This window comes from Mytilus californianus, unplaced genomic scaffold (assembly GCF_021869535.1).
Source record: "Mytilus californianus isolate M0D057914Y unplaced genomic scaffold, xbMytCali1.0.p SCAF_11, whole genome shotgun sequence".
Lineage (NCBI taxonomy): Eukaryota > Metazoa > Mollusca > Bivalvia > Mytilida > Mytilidae > Mytilus > Mytilus californianus.
Genome location: NW_026262593.1, coordinates 47,789,155 through 47,816,620, shown reverse-complemented (window position 1 = coordinate 47,816,620; position 27,466 = coordinate 47,789,155). Strand labels below are relative to the sequence as shown.

General features: G+C 32.0%; 1 protein-coding gene across 1 annotated transcript in view; it reads left to right on the top strand.

Annotated features, from left to right (window-relative positions):
* The first annotated feature begins 2,136 nt into the window (after window positions 1-2,136).
* LOC127720215 (aplysianin-A-like) overlaps window positions 2,137-27,466 on the top strand; it is a 124,653-nt gene continuing 99,323 nt past the window's right edge. Inside the window, exons 1-3 of the mRNA XM_052226691.1 lie at window positions 2,137-2,280; window positions 4,447-4,644; window positions 9,652-9,844. Of these exons, the coding sequence (XP_052082651.1) occupies window positions 2,208-2,280; window positions 4,447-4,644; window positions 9,652-9,844 (464 nt within the window). The 5' untranslated portion in view covers window positions 2,137-2,207. The remainder of the gene's footprint in view (window positions 2,281-4,446; window positions 4,645-9,651; window positions 9,845-27,466) is intronic.

The following is a 27,466-nucleotide window of genomic DNA, read 5'->3' as shown; positions in this document are numbered from 1 at the left end:
CCTCTCCTATTACTTCCTTATTCCTTCTGGTGTTTTATTTCTATTAGGCGAATGAAAGAAAAAGGTATGAGGCTTGAAAACAGGTTCACGTTGAAGAAAAAGGTTGCGTGCAATGAATTTAAATTCTTTTGTTGAATATCCCCTCTTTTTTCTGTTGTTATGCAAGGTTCGTTTTGCTCTTGTTTTCGTTTATTGTCGTATTGATGTCCCTTATGTTTTTTTTTTTTTTTCATGTTTGTGACATATAATTTTGTCTCTCGAGTTCCCTTTGCAAATAACGCTTTCTTTTTTTCTTTCAAAACAAAGCATTATAGATGTACATATCTTTGTTTCTGTGCTTAATGTATAATTATTGCTTTCAATCAATGTTACCTCTGAGATCTAAACTAAAGTGAAGTGTCTGAAACTGATTGGATAATGCATTGGAAAGAAACAATTGTAATTCGTATTTTGATGTTATATATAGTAAACACATTTTTATTGATCCCCCCTTTTTTCAATCAATTCAATACAGGAAAGGGTTTTATGTTCAAATTTATATTACACAATCACAAACTGTTTAAAAACTTATTTAACAAACATATAAATCTGGCACCTACGTTTATTTAATTTCAAGAGAGTACATCGGTTTAAAAAAACAATCACTACGAACAAAGTGCGAATCGGACACATGATTGATTTGTTTGACAGTTTAACCTGCGGTAACGTGTTTCTCTATTCTGCTTCCTATATTCATCGTCGTTGAGAAGCGAAGTTTTGCATTATATTCCCATACAGGCAATAATATCAGATTTAAAAAAAAATTGTTAACGCCGACACCTGAAAATTATAATAAGCAAGTTTTCGATTTGCACTTTGTACACAGGGTAAAGTTTAGGTTGTTAATCAAATTCTTGATTAGCTATTTAGTCCAAGGAACAATATGTGTCTTGCACACCAACACATGGTAAAACATCTGCTTCTAATGAACTATTTTCTCTTGATTATGATAACATTGTATTGCGGCATGATCTATCAAGCGTTATAGAAGCATTATCTTATTTTTTTCATTTTAATTGTAGCTAAAAATGATGTTAGGAAAAATGAGAGCAACACCGAGGTCGATTTTTATACCCAAAGACGGACGAAGATAAATCTTTTGCAAAAAGAAATACCTATCATTTATCTGTAAGAATCAATTATGCTACCTTAAGCTGTCCAATATTTTCAAGAAAGAGGAGGGTTATTCTTTAAAATATTGGACAGTTAAAGGTAACATAATGGTTTCTTACAGGTAAATGATAGTCCAATCTCTGAAATAAAGAACGGGTACAACAATAGAATGACGTCACAACAATGTTTTAACTTATGGTAAACATTATTTTTACTTAAAAAATCCGTGAAACATTATACTTTTTTTGCATCGGAAACAGTTTGCTGTCATGAGTCCGTCTCTTGTGTCAAATAATAGTATCACGTTTTCAAGGTTTTTTACGCCTCAGAATGGAATCAGATTTAACAAAAATAATTCTTTCAAGTGAAGTATGTGAGTGTTATGTATAAAGTAAAATAACAAAAATACCGAACTCCAAGGAAAATTCAAAACGGAAAGTCCCTAATCAAATGACAAAATCAAAAGCTCAAACACATCAAACGAATGGATAACAGCTGTCATATTCCTGACTTGGTACAGGCATTTTCGTATGTAGAAAATGGTGGATTAAACCTGGTTTTATAGCTAGCTAAACCTCTCACTTGTATATTATTGGAGAACTTACAAATTTCCGTTGCCACGAGGGAAAGAGTAGTTCGTTGTTACCTTTGAAAGGCATCACCGACCTAACGAACAGTGCAATGGAACGTCACAATTTTCCATCACATCATTGCAGGAAAGGCCAACCAAATCAACATATTTTTTAAAAAGAAAAACAATGATAAAATGAAAATTTTCAATGTCATAATTTTTGTATCAACAGGAAGTAGATCTATGATTGTAAATATATTATGTTTAATCATGTATCTATAAAAATTAATTTCTGTTTGGTTTTAGTAACGATGACCTTGAACTCTGGATCTTAACTTGAACTTTATAAATCAATACACCTACTTTATATTGGTAATTAAATTTCGATGAAACTAAAATATGCAGAAAAGAAATAATAATAGGATTTAGAAATCAATGATAACTATTTCCTGAAGTTGCAGTTATCATTAACCTGTACACCAATATGTTTGTGTGGAAAATTGGTTGTGTTGTGGCTTTATTGTCTGTGGTCAGGATCAAGGCTTTACGTCGTTTGTGTAAGTTAAATCAATATTTTAGATACTATAATAATAATAATTATCAGATTTCACAAATTAAAAATATCTTTTTTTAATATTTCTTAGTGCGTATGTAATGTGAACACCCAGACGAAGTCAACGCTTTGGTTGTTACTAAGCAGATATTTATTTAAAAAAATTAATTTTGAATGTAGAACAAATTCAGCAAAAGTGACATTTTCCATGAGATTACGTCAAAAATGGGGCATATTTCACAAAAAATATTTTCATTTCCATACTGTCATTTGAAAGATTGAATTAATTTTTTATTATCATATGCATGGTCAATTTCTCTAAGTCTGAGGTCTTTAAAAGAAGTGGCTGATTTTTTTCATCTTTGTGATAAGTTATGGGTATCAAATAGGCAGTTTCAGTAAGTTTACAAATCCTCAAAAACAGCTATTTGAAGAGTTCTTATTTGGCCTGTTAAATGACACAATTTCTGCCTCTATCCAATTTACCTTCTAATTACACCTTATGTAAGAATCCTGGGTTTTGATTAGTTGATAGCCAGTGTATTTTTCACCAATTTACTTTTATCAAATGGATATCGTTCTTTTTTAAACAGCGCCGGGGTATATGCAAAAAGGATATGCCTTTTTTACCCTCTCTGCCGTGGTATTTGCCAAAAAATACTCTATCCGACTGGACTCTTGTAATGTCACGATCATCAATGCGTTTTATGTCACGATCATCAATGCGTTATGTACGTTAACATCCGGTGTAATTAAACAGATATAGCATGTTCTTGAGGGGTATTTGCGAAAAATACCAGTCTTGAGAATGAATTTCCCTCGCCTTACGGCTCGCGAAATTTAACATTCTCTCGACTGGTATTTTTTCGCAAATACCCCTCCTTAACATGATATATCTGCTCAATATTATATTGATAGTTGGAATTTCCGACCTTTATCCTGGTACATCAACTTTGTGGAACCTATCTAGAATATTTATCATTAAATTGTTCTAGTACTGAATATGTATGAACAATTTAATCCGAACGTTAGTTTTTCTCGTTTATATTGTTTTACATAGGTCATATCGGGGCCTTTTATAGTTTGCTACACAGCTACTTTAGTACAAGTAATCTTGATGCACAGTTCTAAAGATGCATATCAAAAGTACATCTGTAGAGCTGTATATAAACTGTACAGCTGTAAAGCTGTATATAAACTGTACAGATGTAAAGCTGTATATAAACTGTATATCTGTAAAACTGTATATAAAAACTGTGGATAGATATCGTATCACACAAGATGCAGTGGTTGAATCTATATGTTTAGCTTATACAGATTTAAAAATGTGCAGTTAATGTACATTTTTACAGAGTTGCAGTTTGTATGCAGCTTTGAAAATGTACAGTTTATATACAGTTTTACAATTGTACATTTTATATACAGCTTAACAGATGTACAGTTGATATACAGCTTTACAGATGTACAGTTTATATAAAGCTTTACAGATGTACAGTTTATATACAGCTTTACAGATGTACATTTTGATATGCATCTTTAGAAATGTGCATCAAGATTACTTGTACTAAAGTAGCTGTGTATGCGGTATTATATTTACTCATCGATGAAGACCTTACGGTGACATATAGTTGCTAACTATTTCGTTATTTGGTCTCTGGTAAAAAGTTGGCAATCGTACCACATATTATAATTTTATGATAAACTACTGTAGAAAATCTCTAATCACAATTTAAAGTAAAGAGTCATAATTTATTTCTGATCAAAACTGGAGGTTTGCTGAATGAATTAAGTGTTCATCTTAATAAAAAAAACAAAAAAAAAAAAACAGCTGACGTGCCTTTTATTACGCATTCCTGGAATTTCAGGTTTATTTAATTTAAACAACACGTGAATCTCAGGCGAATCCTTAAAATAATAAATTATGTCAAATTTTGAAAGCAAGCTTTCAGTATGCAAGCTTTCAGTATGCAAGCTTTCAGTATGCAAGATGTGTGTTTATTGTGAAAGCTTTTGGTCTTTTTTATATATTGTAAAATGATGAAATGATATGGCTTTCATGGTGCGTATACACAAGGCTCGCTTGCAGATTGCTTTAAACATAATCTCGTTTGCCAGATTTTAATAACTAATATTGCTGGATAATATCTTTTCTCTTCTCTTGTAATTAAAGCGAAGCGTTGTGATGACATAGCAATTATAGGTGCCGGTATAGCTGGGACATATTCCGGATGGAGATTGAAAAAACTAAATCAGAAAATTACTATATATGAATACTCAGACAGAGTAGGCGGAAGGTGTTACACACAGCGATTTCCTGAAACCCCTGACATCAATGTAGAATTGGCTGCTGCAAGGTTTGTCCCTGAGAGTAAGTTTTAACTGAAAAATAATGTAAAAGAAAGAATATAATACATGTATTTGTCATTCATCAAACAAGGGTGCCATCACTGGGGCTGGAACTGATTACCCTTCCGGAGCGCCTCGGAGCGCCTCGTCTTATCTCGCCTTCGGGTGGGTTAGTGTTGCTCAATCTATAGTTGTCTTTGTAATGTTTTATGGATTTGTTTGTCTTTCGTCTTTTTTTAAGTTAACCATTTTATTCCTGTCTTCTTCACCATATCATTACTGATTGCCCTCTTGATATGAGGGTCTGGATAAGAGGGGGAGGGGTTCTATCATTTCTTTGTTCTTTAACTTTTTAGATAATTTTTCTCTATTCTTTATTAATTTTTACTCATATACTAGTAGTCTATTTATATTTCTGCACCCCACTATTCTCTATTCTTTTTTATGGCTCATGTTTTCTATTCTCTCTATTTTTGCTCTTTATTCATTTTGTCCATTATTCACTATTCTATAAACCCCATCCTGACCCTCTGAATCTTCGTCTTTTTTCTTCTTCTTGACATTGTGCATAGAATGATTTTATTAAAGTTGATAAACGACCACTCCTTTTTGATTTTTTGTCATTTGTTTATTAATGTCAAGCATTGAAAATAGGATATCATTTATATAATGACATACGACATTAAGTTAAAAACGAGGTGCATATTACAACAGTTTTATGTTAAGTGATGCCTTGCATCAAACATAGCATGGGAAAACATATTCAAAAATATTTACTACACAGTTTGAAATAGATTGCCCATAAGACCTTATGATTGTTTTTCTTCGTTTTCAAACCCGATAAAAGACACGAACCTGTTCTACATGTATATGCATTTTATTATTTTGTACGAGTCTTTATTGGACTTTTTCTTTGGTGGGTCTATATTCCAATAAAAGGGTGTGAAGATATTTTGAACACGACCAAAATTTCACGCCAATTTTTCTTAGCGTCCTACGTGATTGTGAATTATTTTTTACTTCAAATCTCAACGGATAACTTTTCCTTGTTTTCTACTGCTATCTTGTTTGAACAATCATTGTAAGTATTCATGAACAACTGTTTTTGATATGATTTAAATTCTATCAATCGTATGTATTTTTGATTATGTTTTCACGTTTTCATGAAAACAAGGTATGATAGATTCCTCTGTTATTCGGAGAACCCCTCGAGAGCTGCGAGGGTACAGTGGAATCAGTGTACACTCCCTATCGGGATTAATGGAGATGTGTCACTAACGTATTATCAACAATATCTACAAATACATTCCCCACCCCAACAAAAAGGGACTGCTAGGACACCGGGAAGTCTGTTATTATAGTGGAGGAAGCCGAAGTACTCGGAGAGAACCACCGGGACACTCGGCGGGAACAAACTGGAGGGATATCAGAAGCAGGTGCGGATCAAGCCATTTATAAAAGGGGGGAGGGGGGGTTCCAACTATATGTCCCCATTCAAATGCATTGATCGTCAAAAAAAGTGGGGTTCTTTTTTTTTACAGCAATGCAACATTTTTTTTACTCTCTTGGTTGCATTTATCTGTGAGGTTTTCACTTGTTTTGTACTTATAATAATTCCTTGTTGTTTATGACTTGTGTTCAATCGTATTGCATAATTATTGCAATACAATAGTATTAGTACAATAAACGTTTTGAATTCGTTTTTTCCTTATTTTATTTGCAAGCTGTTAGCTTCATACGCTTTTTATTACTTATTCTGAATAAATACGCTTATACGTAAATTAAAACAAATTATAATACGAGGAAATACAGATGAAATATGTCAGAAACATCACGTGCTTCAATCTAACGTTTAAAAAAGTCATTTACAACATACCTACGTTTCCTTAATTGCTATGCGAATGGAGCAATCCTAATTATTGAAATTATTTGTATCTGAAAAAAAGGGAAAACAACGAAAAATAAAAAAAATAGAATATAAATTTTTGTTTGTTCAATCATTAATGAAAGTGAAATAGTGAAATAACAATTCGCTTTCAGCAGCGAATAGAAAAGTAAAGAGGTGTGGTATGATTGCCAATGACGCAACTATCCACCAAAGTTTGGTTTAATTTTGTCAAAATAAGCTAAAAAACATTGCTCATGAATATTCACTTGCAATTGCAAGTGATTAATTCGACCTTATTGAATCCGTAATAATGTGACCTTCAATTTGAGTCGTTCGCTAGAGATAGGTTACGCATAAGCTAGGCGTGTTCACCTATTGAAAGGAAAAGAATGTAAACATTGAAAGTGAAACTATGGTAAACCTTTTGGTTGACTGATACGATCCACACAAACTCATTCTTATACAGGTAAAGTTGATGACAACAAACAAATGGAAGTTTTTAACGACCTTGACTGGCTATACAGCCCTTGCACGGTCGGCTCGGTGCCCGAAGGCGTTTGGTGAGCGTTTAAATAATTTTGTGCCATCGGTCAGGAACAGGTGGAGGACGCCATTTTGGTAGGCCGCCATCTTGGTTTTGTGAGTTGTTTTGGTTTTTCTTTTGTTGACTATTTTGATGTTATGTCTTTGCAACGGCTGCTTTCAGGGCCAGATTGGTCAGCTTGGCAGCCCGCTAACCTCGATGATGGAGTACTGGTAGATGAGTCTCGGACGTAGTATTAACGATGACAGGAAGCATTATCAGGACCAAAGTCGTGTGACAGTGAAATGGCGGTCCATCATCTAACACCTAAGATACAGCCCTCGGACGTCACTCGGCATACCACTCCCCCATCCATAATGGGTTTTGGAGTGTATGTTGACGCGGGAATTTGCCCCTACGCGGATTATAGCCTAACGTAGTCTGTACAGCGTTGGATTGGTTTCTGTCATCGAAAGTAGTAAGTCGTTGATCCATCTAACTGTAAACCCTCACCGAAGACAGCGGGTAAAGGAGAGCTGACCCAGCACGTCCGTTCAGTTGTAATGACTGAGACGTGACGAATGAATGAATGATGTATGAAAGTTGATGACTAACATATTTTCAACCTATAATATGAAATCAAACAGACCTACAAAAATCCAATTGCACGTGTTTGCTATCTACATTGCGTATTAATATATATATTTTTATGTCTATATCAGGTTATATGACCATCGGCAGTCTTCGGAAGTCACATCGATTATTAATTAGATGGCGTCTAGACTAAAATACACAATCAATGCTGATACATATTATCGATTCCATGCATCGTAAATTGTTTATTTTAGATTTTTTAGATATTATAGGTATTAGTATGTTATAAATCATATATGAGAATTTGAGTCAAATCGGTGAACTTGAATTTAACAGGTAATGCCCCTTAAAGATTCAACAAAGGTTAAAAACACAACTTGAAAATACTGATGGATTCAGTCGAGGATTATGCTAGGAAATGAGCTAATTGCGAAACGAAAGACGTAGATACCACTTTCGAATGCGTTTAAGGCTGTGGGTTCGTTGATATATATTAGAATTACAAAACTGAATGGTTCTAATACACATGCATGCTAAATCGATCTTTTAAGACCAAAATTTTGCCAAACACCATGACTAATATGTTGTTGTAGCTGCAGATAAAGCCAGAAACAACATCGTTTTTGTGATGTCAATCTCATTACACAAACTGCTTGGTAGCGGTATTAGGTATTGACAATTCACTTCGAAACTCAACATATACACCCGCGACAGTTACCATAAGAAGATATTCTGAAGTGTCATAGGTTTTTTTTCCTTTGGAAAATCAACCAAAGATGAAGATTTTCTGAATTTTGATTCACTGTATAGGATACATAATTTACACATGTGTCTTTACAAACAACGTTATATTTCTGGGTATTTCAAGTGCTACAAGAAATCACTCACTAAATTATAAATATCAATTGTATCAGCAATCAAACCTGGCTTCAAAGTTCTTGTGAAACTACATACTCTAGGGTCATGTGAATCTGATGTGGATGCTTAAAAAGTCCGAAAATCTGATTGGGTGTATACAAGCTAAGTCTCTTTCCTTTTGCAACTGTATAAAACGTTTGACTTTTCTACCCTTTGCAAAAGCATTCCTATTACAAACTAAAAGACAAATTGAAAGAATTGGTCCTGATTTGTTTCATAAAGGACGGCAAACGTAGATACAAATGTCTTGTTTTTGGGAAGGATAAATCGTACTTTGATAACAACTCTGATTAAAAAAGAAACATACTCTGAAACTGACATTATCAAAATGCTTGATTTCTTGATTGACAACCTATTTGTTTAATAGACGACGTTCACAGATAAGTTCCAATTGTCGCAACCACAATCCCATACCTGTTTATATCTACGTCATTTGGTCTGTGGTAGACAGCACATTTTCATAGTTTTTATACCCATTTCGTCAAATTCAAATTGTCCTTGAATTTCTTTCTTACCTTGGCCATTTTCAAAGGCCTTTCAGCATTACTCCAATTCATAGTATCACAACCAAGTATTTGTACATTTAAATTCGACGTATTAATATAAAGGCAAGCAAATTATAAACGCTCAAAGAATATAGAAAACCGGAAATTCTTTAGAAAGTTGAGAAGTTTTATAAAACAAAAAGGACAAGGAGGACATCATTAACTCAAACCAAAATTATATTTCAGTAACGCTATGTGTTGTCTATTGAAGACAAAGTAATTAGCGATGTCTTTCGATGCAAACTTTTACAAATGCAAAATTGCTTTTTTGTGTAAAAATACTCTCAAAACAGTATGTAACGCCGAATATTTTTTTGATTTTATGGAAATATGTAAAATTATGAAATTTATTGTAAATATATGAAATAGACTCTCTAAAAAGCTGATAAAACCAAAAAAGGTCCGAAAGTTAAGCCAAACATTGATGATTTAGCGCTTTACGTATGTAGGTCTTATACATCATAGCTTTCAAATAGTTCGGTCTTAGCTTTCCAGATGAAAGTAAATCTAGAAAAGTGCTTCGGACACACGAAATTCTTAAAGTGGTTTTCCATTTTTCAGCGCATAAATTACTCCATGATACCATACGGGAGCTAGGACTGCAGACTGAAAAATTCATTGTTGGCAAGGGACCATCCAAGGATACTACTGTGTATGTACGCGGAGAACATTTGCGCCATCAGGATTTAGGTGGTATTAAAACACCATATAAGCTACATCCCAATGAAAGAAAACCAGTTAATCAACTACAATGGTACATACTTAATTCAGTTTATTCGAACTTTTATATAAAAATGTAAAATAAAAAAGATACCGAACTCCAAGGACAATTAAAAACGGAAATTCGACAGTTGTTATCCATTCGTTAAATGTGTTTGAACTTTTGATTTTGCCATTTGATTAGGGACTTTCCGTTTCGAATTTTCCTCGGAGTTCGGTATTTTTGTGATTTTACTTTTTCCTTATCAAATGACAAAATCACAAACAAATTGAAAATAACTTTCATATTCTTGACTTGATACAGGCATTTCCTTATGTAGAAACTGGTGGTTTAAACCTGTTTTATAGCTATCTAAACCTCTCACTTGTATGACAGTCGTAATAATAGGTGTTCAATTGGGAAATGATTTCATTGTTCGTAATTCGACTTTACTTTCGCTTAATTAAAAAATATTATAGTCTTATAATCTTCAGATTGACATCATTAAAAATTATTGATATATCAGAAATATCAAATTCATTTTCACATCTAGGAAATGGGATTTACAATTATACATGCTCTTTAATCTGAAAGAACCTTACATTGGTTCCAAAAAGATCTTTTGATTAAGTCTGTCTACAACTAAGAGTTGACTACTACACCGACAGATAATAGAGCGCTCAATGCAGGAGCCTTCTCAATTATAATAAATAACTAGTTGTTAAGGTGGTGGCCACAGACCACAATTAAATTCTCTATTAGTTCTTTATAACATTTTGTTTCATTAAAAAAAATGCTCCGGTTCTTTTTGTCAAATATTTTGTGTGTGTAAAGTACAGTACTAGTCCAAACATATATCAAACATTCAGAAATATCGCTCCCCAGCATCTTACAAATTTAGCCAATACACATCCATACCCCTATGGACAAGTCAAGAGATGTTCCGAAAACTGTGAATATCACCTTTTTGCACCTGGCCTAATTACTCTTTCCATATCAAAATCAGTTAAAATACAACATCCAAAAGTTTATTTCACCTCTCTTCTTTCATTTCCATCCAAAAAAATCTAAGAAATGAGTGAGGAAGGGAAAGAAAAAAAATTAAGAAAAAATACACTCTAATTAAAAGGAACTATATTCGTGGACAACGAAAAGCAGGATCATTAATTGTAGTCTTTGGCCTATTAGGGGTCTAAACCTTGACCAATTCTAATAAAACTTAGTATGATTTAAGCTTAGTGTATTATAAAACAGTTTACAAAGTTTCAAAGCCATATGATACCAATTATAAAAATTGTGGCATTTTTTATATCTGAACTTTGGGTGCTGAATTGTGGCGTTGAATTAGAATAATTTCAACTATCAAATTTGGGCTTCTAAAAACCAAAATATACCAAAACTTACACTTTTCAATGTCTCTATGTATAAGTTATCACCTATTAAAAGCAACAGATAGCATACTTCATGTTTCAGACTTATAAAAAATGGCCAGAAGTAAATTTCATATGGGCCTGTGCCAAAAAATAGAGGTTTTCAAATGAAGTGAGGCCTTATATGCAATGTAATATTTTTCACTTACCACAATTTTCTGAAGTTGCTAAGTTATAAAAAAACCTTTTACATGTTATAAATGTACTTTTAATGGAAATATAAGTTTCAAATAGCATAACACATGTGAATAAAATGGTCTTCAGCAATGTCAAGCTTAAAAAAACAGGTTGTCAATTTAGGTCGTTCCCCACATTTGCATATTAAAAAGCATATAAATGATATGGGAGATGAAGATATGCTTCTTTTTGCTCAAATCTTTGCTCAGATATGATAAAACATGGAGCCTGGATGTAACAAGACTGTCACTTTCAACTATATATGTAGACAGTATGATCATCTAATGCAAAGTTATTTACTTTACTTTTTAAAACCGGCATGAAATTTCAGCCTCAAAAGGCCAATATTTTAACCACTAGCTATCAAACAAAAGAAAATAAAGGTAGTCTGTGAAACAGACAAGGTCAAACAACCAGTAATACGTGCTTTTGATACAGTTTCAGTGAAATCTGCTAAAAGGAATTCAACTTGTATGTGCATAGAACCTCATTTTTCACTTGCTTCATACTGACCGTTAGACTAGGACCATTAAAGCAGCACATTTTGCACTCTTGTTCTGATTTTATCTACTTTTTTTGTATGTTTAGTGTTCAAAAATGAGTTAAACATCTACATTAGATACCACAAACACAAGTAGAAAATCAGAAAAACCTGTGAGAGGGAAAGTAAGCATGCTACTTTTGTAAAAATATTGAAACAACTGAAAAAGTTCAATTTTGGGCATGTAGGCTGAAATGTCACTTTTTTACAAAATTTCTATCAAATAAAAGTGGAAATCATTTATTCTCATGTAGTTTGACAAATTAATACCAATAGATCATTCAGGGAAGTTGTCAAAGTACAAATTTAATATTTCCTGAATTTCACCTCTTAGGCCACAGACCACAATTAAATTCTCTATTAGTTCTTTATAACGTTTTGTTTCATTAAAAAAAATGCTCCGGTTCTTTTTGTCAAATATTTTGTGTGTGTAAAGTACAGTACTAGTCCAAACATATATCAAACATTCAGAAATATCGCTCCCCAGCATCTTACAAATTTAGCCAATACACATCCATACCCCTATGGACAAGTCAAGAGATATTCCGAAAACTGTAAATATCACCTTTTTGCACCTGGCCTAATTACTCTTTCCATATCAAAATCAGTTAAAATACAACATCCAAAAGTTTATTTCACCTCTCTTCTTTCATTTCCATCCAAAAAAATCTAAGAAATGAGTGAGGAAGGGAAAGAAAAAAAATTAAGAAAAAATACACTCTAATTAAAAGGAACTATATTCGTGGACAACGAAAAGCAGGATCATTAATTGTAGTCTTTGGCCTATTAGGGGTCTAAACCTTGACCAATTCTAATAAAACTTGGTATGATTTAAGCTTAGTGTATTATAAAACAGTTTACAAAGTTTCAAAGCCATATGATACCAATTATAAAAATTGTGGCATTTTTTATATCTGAACTTTGGGTGCTGAATTGTGGCGTTGAATTAGAATAATTTCAACTATCAAATTTGGGCTTCTAAAAACCAAAATATACCAAAACTTACACTTTTTAATGTTTCTATGTATAAGTTATCACCTATTAAAAGCAACAGATAGCATACTTCATGTTTCAGACTTATAAAAAATGGCCAGAAGTAAATTTCATATGGGCCTGTGCCAAAAAATAGAGGTTTTCAAATGAAGTGAGGCCTTATATGCAATGTAATATTTTTCACTTACCACAATTTTCTGAAGTTGCTAAGTTATAAAAAAACCTTTTACATGTTATAAATGTACTTTTAATGGAAATATAAGTTTCAAATAGCATAACACATGTGAATAAAATGGTCTTCAGCAATGTCAAGCTTAAAAAAACAGGTTGTCAATTTAGGTCGTTCCCCACATTTGCATATTAAAAAGCATATAAATGATATGGGAGATGAAGATATGCTTCTTTTTGCTCAAATCTTTGCTCAGATATGATAAAACATGGAGCCTGGATGTAACAAGACTGTCACTTTCAACTATATATGTAGACAGTATGATCATCTAATGCAAAGTTATTTACTTTACTTTTTAAAACCGGCATGAAATTTCAGCCTCAAAAGGCCAATATTTTAACCACTAGCTATCAAACAAAAGAAAATAAAGGTAGTCTGTGAAACAGACAAGGTCAAACAACCAGTAATACGTGCTTTTGATACAGTTTCAGTGAAATCTGCTAAAAGGAATTCAACTTGTATGTGCATAGAACCTCATTTTTCACTTGCTTCATACTGACCGTTAGACTAGGACCATTAAAGCAGCACATTTTGCACTCTTGTTCTGATTTTATCTACTTTTTTTGTATGTTTAGTGTTCAAAAATGAGTTAAACATCTACATTAGATACCACAAACACAAGTAGAAAATCAGAAAAACCTGTGAGAGGGAAAGTAAGCATGCTACTTTTGTAAAAATATTGAAACAACTGAAAAAGTTCAATTTTGGGCATGTAGGCTGAAATGTCACTTTTTTACAAAATTTCTATCAAATAAAAGTGGAAATCATTTATTCTCATGTAGTTTGACAAATTAATACCAATAGATCATTCAGGGAAGTTGTCAAAGTACAAATTTAATATTTCCTGAATTTCACCTCTTAGGCCACAGACCACAATTAAATTCTCTATTAGTTCTTTATAACGTTTTGTTTCATTAAAAAAAATGCTCCGGTTCTTTTTGTCAAATATTTTGTGTGTGTAAAGTACAGTACTAGTCCAAACATATATCAAACATTCAGAAATATCGCTCCCCAGCATCTTACAAATTTAGCCAATACACATCCATACCCCTATGGACAAGTCAAGAGATATTCCGAAAACTGTAAATATCACCTTTTTGCACCTGGCCTAATTACTCTTTCCATATCAAAATCAGTTAAAATACAACATCCAAAAGTTTATTTCACCTCTCTTCTTTCATTTCCATCCAAAAAAATCTAAGAAATGAGTGAGGAAGGGAAAGAAAAAAAATTAAGAAAAAATACACTCTAATTAAAAGGAACTATATTCGTGGACAACGAAAAGCAGGATCATTAATTGTAGTCTTTGGCCTATTAGGGGTCTAAACCTTGACCAATTCTAATAAAACTTGGTATGATTTAAGCTTAGTGTATTATAAAACAGTTTACAAAGTTTCAAAGCCATATGATACCAATTATAAAAATTGTGGCATTTTTTATATCTGAACTTTGGGTGCTGAATTGTGGCGTTGAATTAGAATAATTTCAACTATCAAATTTGGGCTTCTAAAAACCAAAATATACCAAAACTTACACTTTTTAATGTTTCTATGTATAAGTTATCACCTATTAAAAGCAACAGATAGCATACTTCATGTTTCAGACTTATAAAAAATGGCCAGAAGTAAATTTCATATGGGCCTGTGCCAAAAAATAGAGGTTTTCAAATGAAGTGAGGCCTTATATGCAATGTAATATTTTTCACTTACCACAATTTTCTGAAGTTGCTAAGTTATAAAAAAACCTTTTACATGTTATAAATGTACTTTTAATGGAAATATAAGTTTCAAATAGCATAACACATGTGAATAAAATGGTCTTCAGCAATGTCAAGCTTAAAAAAACAGGTTGTCAATTTAGGTCGTTCCCCACATTTGCATATTAAAAAGCATATAAATGATATGGGAGATGAAGATATGCTTCTTTTTGCTCAAATCTTTGCTCAGATATGATAAAACATGGAGCCTGGATGTTACAAGACTGTCACTTTCAACTATATATGTAGACAGTATGATCATCTAATGCAAAGTTATTTACTTTACTTTTTAAAACCGGCATGAAATTTCAGCCTCAAAAGGCCAATATTTTAACCACTAGCTATCAAACAAAAGAAAATAAAGGTAGTCTGTGAAACAGACAAGGTCAAACAACCAGTAATACGTGCTTTTGATACAGTTTCAGTGAAATCTGCTAAAAGGAATTCAACTTGTATGTGCATAGAACCTCATTTTTCACTTGCTTCATACTGACCGTTAGACTAGGACCATTAAAGCAGCACATTTTGCACTCTTGTTCTGATTTTATCTACTTTTTTTGTATGTTTAGTGTTCAAAAATGAGTTAAACATCTACATTAGATACCACAAACACAAGTAGAAAATCAGAAAAACCTGTGAGAGGGAAAGTAAGCATGCTACTTTTGTAAAAATATTGAAACAACTGAAAAAGTTCAATTTTGGGCATGTAGGCTGAAATGTCACTTTTTTACAAAATTTCTATCAAATAAAAGTGGAAATCATTTATTCTCATGTAGTTTGACAAATTAATACCAATAGATCATTCAGGGAAGTTGTCAAAGTACAAATTTAATATTTCCTGAATTTCACCTCTTAGGCCACAGACCACAATTAAATTCTCTATTAGTTCTTTATAACGTTTTGTTTCATTAAAAAAAATGCTCCGGTTCTTTTTGTCAAATATTTTGTGTGTGTCAAGTACAGTACTAGTCCAAACATATATCAAACATTCAGAAATATCGCTCCCCAGCATCTTACAAATTTAGCCAATACACATCCATACCCCTATGGACAAGTCAAGAGATGTTCCGAAAACTGTAAATATCACCTTTTTGCACCTGGCCTAATTACTCTTTCCATATCAAAATCAGTTAAAATACAACATCCAAAAGTTTATTTCACCTCTCTTCTTTCATTTCCATCCAAAAAAATCTAAGAAATGAGTGAGGAAGGGAAAGAAAAAAAATTAAGAAAAAATACACTCTAATTAAAAGGAACTATATTCGTGGACAACGAAAAGCAGGATCATTAATTGTAGTCTTTGGCCTATTAGGGGTCTAAACCTTGACCAATTCTAATAAAACTTGGTATGATTTAAGCTTAGTGTATTATAAAACAGTTTACAAAGTTTCAAAGCCATATGATACCAATTATAAAAATTGTGGCATTTTTTATATCTGAACTTTGGGTGCTGAATTGTGGCGTTGAATTAGAATAATTTCAACTATCAAATTTGGGCTTCTAAAAACCAAAATATACCAAAACTTACACTTTTTAATGTTTCTATGTATAAGTTATCACCTATTAAAAGCAACAGATAGCATACTTCATGTTTCAGACTTATAAAAAATGGCCAGAAGTAAATTTCATATGGGCCTGTGCCAAAAAATAGAGGTTTTCAAATGAAGTGAGGCCTTATATGCAATGTAATATTTTTCACTTACCACAATTTTCTGAAGTTGCTAAGTTATAAAAAAACCTTTTACATGTTATAAATGTACTTTTAATGGAAATATAAGTTTCAAATAGCATAACACATGTGAATAAAATGGTCTTCAGCAATGTCAAGCTTAAAAAAACAGGTTGTCAATTTAGGTCGTTCCCCACATTTGCATATTAAAAAGCATATAAATGATATGGGAGATGAAGATATGCTTCTTTTTGCTCAAATCTTTGCTCAGATATGATAAAACATGGAGCCTGGATGTTACAAGACTGTCACTTTCAACTATATATGTAGACAGTATGATCATCTAATGCAAAGTTATTTACTTTACTTTTTAAAACCGGCATGAAATTTCAGCCTCAAAAGGCCAATATTTTAACCACTAGCTATCAAACAAAAGAAAATAAAGGTAGTCTGTGAAACAGACAAGGTCAAACAACCAGTAATACGTGCTTTTGATACAGTTTCAGTGAAATCTGCTAAAAGGAATTCAACTTGTATGTGCATAGAACCTCATTTTTCACTTGCTTCATACTGACCGTTAGACTAGGACCATTAAAGCAGCACATTTTGCACTCTTGTTCTGATTTTATCTACTTTTTTTGTATGTTTAGTGTTCAAAAATGAGTTAAACATCTACATTAGATACCACAAACACAAGTAGAAAATCAGAAAAACCTGTGAGAGGGAAAGTAAGCATGCTACTTTTGTAAAAATATTGAAACAACTGAAAAAGTTCAATTTTGGGCATGTAGGCTGAAATGTCACTTTTTTACAAAATTTCTATCAAATAAAAGTGGAAATCATTTATTCTCATGTAGTTTGACAAATTAATACCAATAGATCATTCAGGGAAGTTGTCAAAGTACAAATTTAATATTTCCTGAATTTCACCTCTTAGGCCACAGACCACAATTAAATTCTCTATTAGTTCTTTATAACGTTTTGTTTCATTAAAAAAAATGCTCCGGTTCTTTTTGTCAAATATTTTGTGTGTGTAAAGTACAGTACTAGTCCAAACATATATCAAACATTCAGAAATATCGCTCCCCAGCATCTTACAAATTTAGCCAATACACATCCATACCCCTATGGACAAGTCAAGAGATATTCCGAAAACTGTAAATATCACCTTTTTGCACCTGGCCTAATTACTCTTTCCATATCAAAATCAGTTAAAATACAACATCCAAAAGTTTATTTCACCTCTCTTCTTTCATTTCCATCCAAAAAAATCTAAGAAATGAGTGAGGAAGGGAAAGAAAAAAAATTAAGAAAAAATACACTCTAATTAAAAGGAACTATATTCGTGGACAACGAAAAGCAGGATCATTAATTGTAGTCTTTGGCCTATTAGGGGTCTAAACCTTGACCAATTCTAATAAAACTTGGTATGATTTAAGCTTAGTGTATTATAAAACAGTTTACAAAGTTTCAAAGCCATATGATACCAATTATAAAAATTGTGGCATTTTTTATATCTGAACTTTGGGTGCTGAATTGTGGCGTTGAATTAGAATAATTTCAACTATCAAATTTGGGCTTCTAAAAACCAAAATATACCAAAACTTACACTTTTTAATGTTTCTATGTATAAGTTATCACCTATTAAAAGCAACAGATAGCATACTTCATGTTTCAGACTTATAAAAAATGGCCAGAAGTAAATTTCATATGGGCCTGTGCCAAAAAATAGAGGTTTTCAAATGAAGTGAGGCCTTATATGCAATGTAATATTTTTCACTTACCACAATTTTCTGAAGTTGCTAAGTTATAAAAAAACCTTTTACATGTTATAAATGTACTTTTAATGGAAATATAAGTTTCAAATAGCATAACACATGTGAATAAAATGGTCTTCAGCAATGTCAAGCTTAAAAAAACAGGTTGTCAATTTAGGTCGTTCCCCACATTTGCATATTAAAAAGCATATAAATGATATGGGAGATGAAGATATGCTTCTTTTTGCTCAAATCTTTGCTCAGATATGATAAAACATGGAGCCTGGATGTTACAAGACTGTCACTTTCAACTATATATGTAGACAGTATGATCATCTAATGCAAAGTTATTTACTTTACTTTTTAAAACCGGCATGAAATTTCAGCCTCAAAAGGCCAATATTTTAACCACTAGCTATCAAACAAAAGAAAATAAAGGTAGTCTGTGAAACAGACAAGGTCAAACAACCAGTAATACGTGCTTTTGATACAGTTTCAGTGAAATCTGCTAAAAGGAATTCAACTTGTATGTGCATAGAACCTCATTTTTCACTTGCTTCATACTGACCGTTAGACTAGGACCATTAAAGCAGCACATTTTGCACTCTTGTTTTGATTTTATCTACTTTTTTTGTATGTTTAGTGTTCAAAAATGAGTTAAACATCTACATTAGATACCACAAACACAAGTAGAAAATCAGAAAAACCTGTGAGAGGGAAAGTAAGCATGCTACTTTTGTAAAAATATTGAAACAACTGAAAAAGTTCAATTTTGGGCATGTAGGCTGAAATGTCACTTTTTTACAAAATTTCTATCAAATAAAAGTGGAAATCATTTATTCTCATGTAGTTTGACAAATTAATACCAATAGATCATTCAGGGAAGTTGTCAAAGTACAAATTTAATATTTCCTGAATTTCACCTCTTAGGCCACAGACCACAATTAAATTCTCTATTAGTTCTTTATAACGTTTTGTTTCATTAAAAAAAATGCTCCGGTTCTTTTTGTCAAATATTTTGTGTGTGTCAAGTACAGTACTAGTCCAAACATATATCAAACATTCAGAAATATCGCTCCCCAGCATCTTACAAATTTAGCCAATACACATCCATACCCCTATGGACAAGTCAAGAGATGTTCCGAAAACTGTAAATATCACCTTTTTGCACCTGGCCTAATTACTCTTTCCATATCAAAATCAGTTAAAATACAACATCCAAAAGTTTATTTCACCTCTCTTCTTTCATTTCCATCCAAAAAAATCTAAGAAATGAGTGAGGAAGGGAAAGAAAAAAAATTAAGAAAAAATACACTCTAATTAAAAGGAACTATATTCGTGGACAACGAAAAGCAGGATCATTAATTGTAGTCTTTGGCCTATTAGGGGTCTAAACCTTGACCAATTCTAATAAAACTTGGTATGATTTAAGCTTAGTGTATTATAAAACAGTTTACAAAGTTTCAAAGCCATATGATACCAATTATAAAAATTGTGGCATTTTTTATATCTGAACTTTGGGTGCTGAATTGTGGCGTTGAATTAGAATAATTTCAACTATCAAATTTGGGCTTCTAAAAACCAAAATATACCAAAACTTACACTTTTTAATGTTTCTATGTATAAGTTATCACCTATTAAAAGCAACAGATAGCATACTTCATGTTTCAGACTTATAAAAAATGGCCAGAAGTAAATTTCATATGGGCCTGTGCCAAAAAATAGAGGTTTTCAAATGAAGTGAGGCCTTATATGCAATGTAATATTTTTCACTTACCACAATTTTCTGAAGTTGCTAAGTTATAAAAAAACCTTTTACATGTTATAAATGTACTTTTAATGGAAATATAAGTTTCAAATAGCATAACACATGTGAATAAAATGGTCTTCAGCAATGTCAAGCTTAAAAAAACAGGTTGTCAATTTAGGTCGTTCCCCACATTTGCATATTAAAAAGCATATAAATGATATGGGAGATGAAGATATGCTTCTTTTTGCTCAAATCTTTGCTCAGATATGATAAAACATGGAGCCTGGATGTTACAAGACTGTCACTTTCAACTATATATGTAGACAGTATGATCATCTAATGCAAAGTTATTTACTTTACTTTTTAAAACCGGCATGAAATTTCAGCCTCAAAAGGCCAATATTTTAACCACTAGCTATCAAACAAAAGAAAATAAAGGTAGTCTGTGAAACAGACAAGGTCAAACAACCAGTAATACGTGCTTTTGATACAGTTTCAGTGAAATCTGCTAAAAGGAATTCAACTTGTATGTGCATAGAACCTCATTTTTCACTTGCTTCATACTGACCGTTAGACTAGGACCATTAAAGCAGCACATTTTGCACTCTTGTTCTGATTTTATCTACTTTTTTTGTATGTTTAGTGTTCAAAAATGAGTTAAACATCTACATTAGATACCACAAACACAAGTAGAAAATCAGAAAAACCTGTGAGAGGGAAAGTAAGCATGCTACTTTTGTAAAAATATTGAAACAACTGAAAAAGTTCAATTTTGGGCATGTAGGCTGAAATGTCACTTTTTTACAAAATTTCTATCAAATAAAAGTGGAAATCATTTATTCTCATGTAGTTTGACAAATTAATACCAATAGATCATTCAGGGAAGTTGTCAAAGTACAAATTTAATATTTCCTGAATTTCACCTCTTAGGCCACAGACCACAATTAAATTCTCTATTAGTTCTTTATAACGTTTTGTTTCATTAAAAAAAATGCTCCGGTTCTTTTTGTCAAATATTTTGTGTGTGTCAAGTACAGTACTAGTCCAAACATATATCAAACATTCAGAAATATCGCTCCCCAGCATCTTACAAATTTAGCCAATACACATCCATACCCCTATGGACAAGTCAAGAGATGTTCCGAAAACTGTAAATATCACCTTTTTGCACCTGGCCTAATTACTCTTTCCATATCAAAATCAGTTAAAATACAACATCCAAAAGTTTATTTCACCTCTCTTCTTTCATTTCCATCCAAAAAAATCTAAGAAATGAGTGAGGAAGGGAAAGAAAAAAAATTAAGAAAAAATACACTCTAATTAAAAGGAACTATATTCGTGGACAACGAAAAGCAGGATCATTAATTGTAGTCTTTGGCCTATTAGGGGTCTAAACCTTGACCAATTCTAATAAAACTTGGTATGATTTAAGCTTAGTGTATTCTAAAACAGTTTACAAAGTTTCAAAGCCATATGATACCAATTATAAAAATTGTGGCATTTTTTATATCTGAACTTTGGGTGCTGAATTGTGGCGTTGAATTAGAATAATTTCAACTATCAAATTTGGGCTTCTAAAAACCAAAATATACCAAAACTTACACTTTTTAATGTTTCTATGTATAAGTTATCACCTATTAAAAGCAACAGATAGCATACTTCATGTTTCAGACTTATAAAAAATGGCCAGAAGTAAATTTCATATGGGCCTGTGCCAAAAAATAGAGGTTTTCAAATGAAGTGAGGCCTTATATGCAATGTAATATTTTTCACTTACCACAATTTTCTGAAGTTGCTAAGTTATAAAAAACCTTTTACATGTTATAAATGTACTTTTAATGGAAATATAAGTTTCAAATAGCATAACACATGTGAATAAAATGGTCTTCAGCAATGTCAAGCTTAAAAAAACAGGTTGTCAATTTAGGTCGTTCCCCACATTTGCATATTAAAAAGCATATAAATGATATGGGAGATGAAGATATGCTTCTTTTTGCTCAAATCTTTGCTCAGATATGATAAAACATGGAGCCTGGATGTTACAAGACTGTCACTTTCAACTATATATGTAGACAGTATGATCATCTAATGCAAAGTTATTTACTTTACTTTTTAAAACCGGCATGAAATTTCAGCCTCAAAAGGCCAATATTTTAACCACTAGCTATCAAACAAAAGAAAATAAAGGTAGTCTGTGAAACAGACAAGGTCAAACAACCAGTAATACGTGCTTTTGATACAGTTTCAGTGAAATCTGCTAAAAGGAATTCAACTTGTATGTGCATAGAACCTCATTTTTCACTTGCTTCATACTGACCGTTAGACTAGGACCATTAAAGCAGCACATTTTGCACTCTTGTTCTGATTTTATCTACTTTTTTTGTATGTTTAGTGTTCAAAAATGAGTTAAACATCTACATTAGATACCACAAACACAAGTAGAAAATCAGAAAAACCTGTGAGAGGGAAAGTAAGCATGCTACTTTTGTAAAAATATTGAAACAACTGAAAAAGTTCAATTTTGGGCATGTAGGCTGAAATGTCACTTTTTTACAAAATTTCTATCAAATAAAAGTGGAAATCATTTATTCTCATGTAGTTTGACAAATTAATACCAATAGATCATTCAGGGAAGTTGTCAAAGTACAAATTTAATATTTCCTGAATTTCACCTCTTAGGCCACAGACCACAATTAAATTCTCTATTAGTTCTTTATAACGTTTTGTTTCATTAAAAAAAATGCTCCGGTTCTTTTTGTCAAATATTTTGTGTGTGTCAAGTACAGTACTAGTCCAAACATATATCAAACATTCAGAAATATCGCTCCCCAGCATCTTACAAATTTAGCCAATACACATCCATACCCCTATGGACAAGTCAAGAGATGTTCCGAAAACTGTAAATATCACCTTTTTGCACCTGGCCTAATTACTCTTTCCATATCAAAATCAGTTAAAATACAACATCCAAAAGTTTATTTCACCTCTCTTCTTTCATTTCCATCCAAAAAAATCTAAGAAATGAGTGAGGAAGGGAAAGAAAAAAAATTAAGAAAAAATACACTCTAATTAAAAGGAACTATATTCGTGGACAACGAAAAGCAGGATCATTAATTGTAGTCTTTGGCCTATTAGGGGTCTAAACCTTGACCAATTCTAATAAAACTTGGTATGATTTAAGCTTAGTGTATTCTAAAACAGTTTACAAAGTTTCAAAGCCATATGATACCAATTATAAAAATTGTGGCATTTTTTATATCTGAACTTTGGGTGCTGAATTGTGGCGTTGAATTAGAATAATTTCAACTATCAAATTTGGGCTTCTAAAAACCAAAATATACCAAAACTTACACTTTTTAATGTCTCTATGTATAAGTTATCACCTATTAAAAGCAACAGATAGCATACTTCATGTTTCAGACTTATAAAAAATGGCCAGAAGTAAATTTCATATGGGCCTGTGCCAAAAAATAGAGGTTTTCAAATGAAGTGAGGCCTTATATGCAATGTAATATTTTTCACTTACCACAATTTTCTGAAGTTGCTAAGTTATAAAAAAAACCTTTTACATGTTATAAATGTACTTTTAATGGAAATATAAGTTTCAAATAGCATAACACATGTGAATAAAATGGTCTTCAGCAATGTCAAGCTTAAAAAAACAGGTTGTCAATTTAGGTCGTTCCCCACATTTGCATATTAAAAAGCATATAAATGATATGGGAGATGAAGATATGCTTCTTTTTGCTCAAATCTTTGCTCAGATATGATAAAACATGGAGCCTGGATGTATCAAGACTGTCACTTTCAACTATATATGTAGACAGTATGATCATCTAATGCAAAGTTATTTACTTTACTTTTTAAAACCGGCATGAAATTTCAGCCTCAAAAGGCCAATATTTTAACCACTAGCTATCAAACAAAAGAAAATAAAGGTAGTCTGTGAAACAGACAAGGTCAAACAACCAGTAATACGTGCTTTTGATACAGTTTCAGTGAAATCTTCTAAAAGGAATTCAACTTGTATGTGCATAGAACCTCATTTTTCACTTGCTTCATACTGACCGTTAGACTAGGACCATTAAAGCAGCACATTTTGCACTCTTGTTCTGATTTTATCTACTTTTTTTGTATGTTTAGTGTTCAAAAATGAGTTAAACATCTACATTAGATACCACAAACACAAGTAGAAAATCAGAAAAACCTGTGAGAGGGAAAGTAAGCATGCTACTTTTGTAAAAATATTGAAACAACTGAAAAAGTTCAATTTTGGGCATGTAGGCTGAAATGTCACTTTTTTACAAAATTTCTATCAAATAAAAGTGGAAATCATTTATTCTCATGTAGTTTGACAAATTAATACCAATAGATCATTCAGGGAAGTTGTCAAAGTACAAATTTAATATTTCCTGAATTTCACCTCTTAGGCCACAGACCACAATTAAATTCTCTATTAGTTCTTTATAACGTTTTGTTTCATTAAAAAAAATGCTCCGGTTCTTTTTGTCAAATATTTTGTGTGTGTAAAGTACAGTACTAGTCCAAACATATATCAAACATTCAGAAATATCGCTCCCCAGCATCTTACAAATTTAGCCAATACACATCCATACCCCTATGGACAAGTCAAGAGATGTTCCGAAAACTGTAAATATCACCTTTTTGCACCTGGCCTAATTACTCTTTCCATATCAAAATCAGTTAAAATACAACATCCAAAAGTTTATTTCACCTCTCTTCTTTCATTTCCATCCAAAAAAATCTAAGAAATGAGTGAGGAAGGGAAAGAAAAAAAATTAAGAAAAAATACACTCTAATTAAAAGGAACTATATTCGTGGACAACGAAAAGCAGGATCATTAATTGTAGTCTTTGGCCTATTAGGGGTCTAAACCTTGACCAATTCTAATAAAACTTGGTATGATTTAAGCTTAGTGTATTCTAAAACAGTTTACAAAGTTTCAAAGCCATATGATACCAATTATAAAAATTGTGGCATTTTTTATATCTGAACTTTGGGTGCTGAATTGTGGCGTTGAATTAGAATAATTTCAACTATCAAATTTGGGCTTCTAAAAACCAAAATATACCAAAACTTACACTTTTTAATGTCTCTATGTATAAGTTATCACCTATTAAAAGCAACAGATAGCATACTTCATGTTTCAGACTTATAAAAAATGGCCAGAAGTAAATTTCATATGGGCCTGTGCCAAAAAATAGAGGTTTTCAAATGAAGTGAGGCCTTATATGCAATGTAATATTTTTCACTTACCACAATTTTCTGAAGTTGCTAAGTTATAAAAAAAACCTTTTACATGTTATAAATGTACTTTTAATGGAAATATAAGTTTCAAATAGCATAACACATGTGAATAAAATGGTCTTCAGCAATGTCAAGCTTAAAAAAACAGGTTGTCAATTTAGGTCGTTCCCCACATTTGCATATTAAAAAGCATATAAATGATATGGGAGATGAAGATATGCTTCTTTTTGCTCAAATCTTTGCTCAGATATGATAAAACATGGAGCCTGGATGTATCAAGACTGTCACTTTCAACTATATATGTAGACAGTATGATCATCTAATGCAAAGTTATTTACTTTACTTTTTAAAACCGGCATGAAATTTCAGCCTCAAAAGGCCAATATTTTAACCACTAGCTATCAAACAAAAGAAAATAAAGGTAGTCTGTGAAACAGACAAGGTCAAACAACCAGTAATACGTGCTTTTGATACAGTTTCAGTGAAATCTTCTAAAAGGAATTCAACTTGTATGTGCATAGAACCTCATTTTTCACTTGCTTCATACTGACCGTTAGACTAGGACCATTAAAGCAGCACATTTTGCACTCTTGTTCTGATTTTATCTACTTTTTTTGTATGTTTAGTGTTCAAAAATGAGTTAAACATCTACATTAGATACCACAAACACAAGTAGAAAATCAGAAAAACCTGTGAGAGGGAAAGTAAGCATGCTACTTTTGTAAAAATATTGAAACAACTGAAAAAGTTCAATTTTGGGCATGTAGGCTGAAATGTCACTTTTTTACAAAATTTCTATCAAATAAAAGTGGAAATCATTTATTCTCATGTAGTTTGACAAATTAATACCAATAGATCATTCAGGGAAGTTGTCAAAGTACAAATTTAATATTTCCTGAATTTCACCTCTTAGGCCACAGACCACAATTAAATTCTCTATTAGTTCTTTATAACGTTTTGTTTCATTAAAAAAAATGCTCCGGTTCTTTTTGTCAAATATTTTGTGTGTGTAAAGTACAGTACTAGTCCAAACATATATCAAACATTCAGAAATATCGCTCCCCAGCATCTTACAAATTTAGCCAATACACATCCATACCCCTATGGACAAGTCAAGAGATGTTCCGAAAACTGTAAATATCACCTTTTTGCACCTGGCCTAATTACTCTTTCCATATCAAAATCAGTTAAAATACAACATCCAAAAGTTTATTTCACCTCTCTTCTTTCATTTCCATCCAAAAAAATCTAAGAAATGAGTGAGGAAGGGAAAGAAAAAAAATTAAGAAAAAATACACTCTAATTAAAAGGAACTATATTCGTGGACAACGAAAAGCAGGATCATTAATTGTAGTCTTTGGCCTATTAGGGGTCTAAACCTTGACCAATTCTAATAAAACTTGGTATGATTTAAGCTTAGTGTATTCTAAAACAGTTTACAAAGTTTCAAAGCCATATGATACCAATTATAAAAATTGTGGCATTTTTTATATCTGAACTTTGGGTGCTGAATTGTGGCGTTGAATTAGAATAATTTCAACTATCAAATTTGGGCTTCTAAAAACCAAAATATACCAAAACTTACACTTTTTAATGTCTCTATGTATAAGTTATCACCTATTAAAAGCAACAGATAGCATACTTCATGTTTCAGACTTATAAAAAATGGCCAGAAGTAAATTTCATATGGGCCTGTGCCAAAAAATAGAGGTTTTCAAATGAAGTGAGGCCTTATATGCAATGTAATATTTTTCACTTACCACAATTTTCTGAAGTTGCTAAGTTATAAAAAAAACCTTTTACATGTTATAAATGTACTTTTAATGGAAATATAAGTTTCAAATAGCATAACACATGTGAATAAAATGGTCTTCAGCAATGTCAAGCTTAAAAAAACAGGTTGTCAATTTAGGTCGTTCCCCACATTTGCATATTAAAAAGCATATAAATGATATGGGAGATGAAGATATGCTTCTTTTTGCTCAAATCTTTGCTCAGATATGATAAAACATGGAGCCTGGATGTATCAAGACTGTCACTTTCAACTATATATGTAGACAGTATGATCATCTAATGCAAAGTTATTTACTTTACTTTTTAAAACCG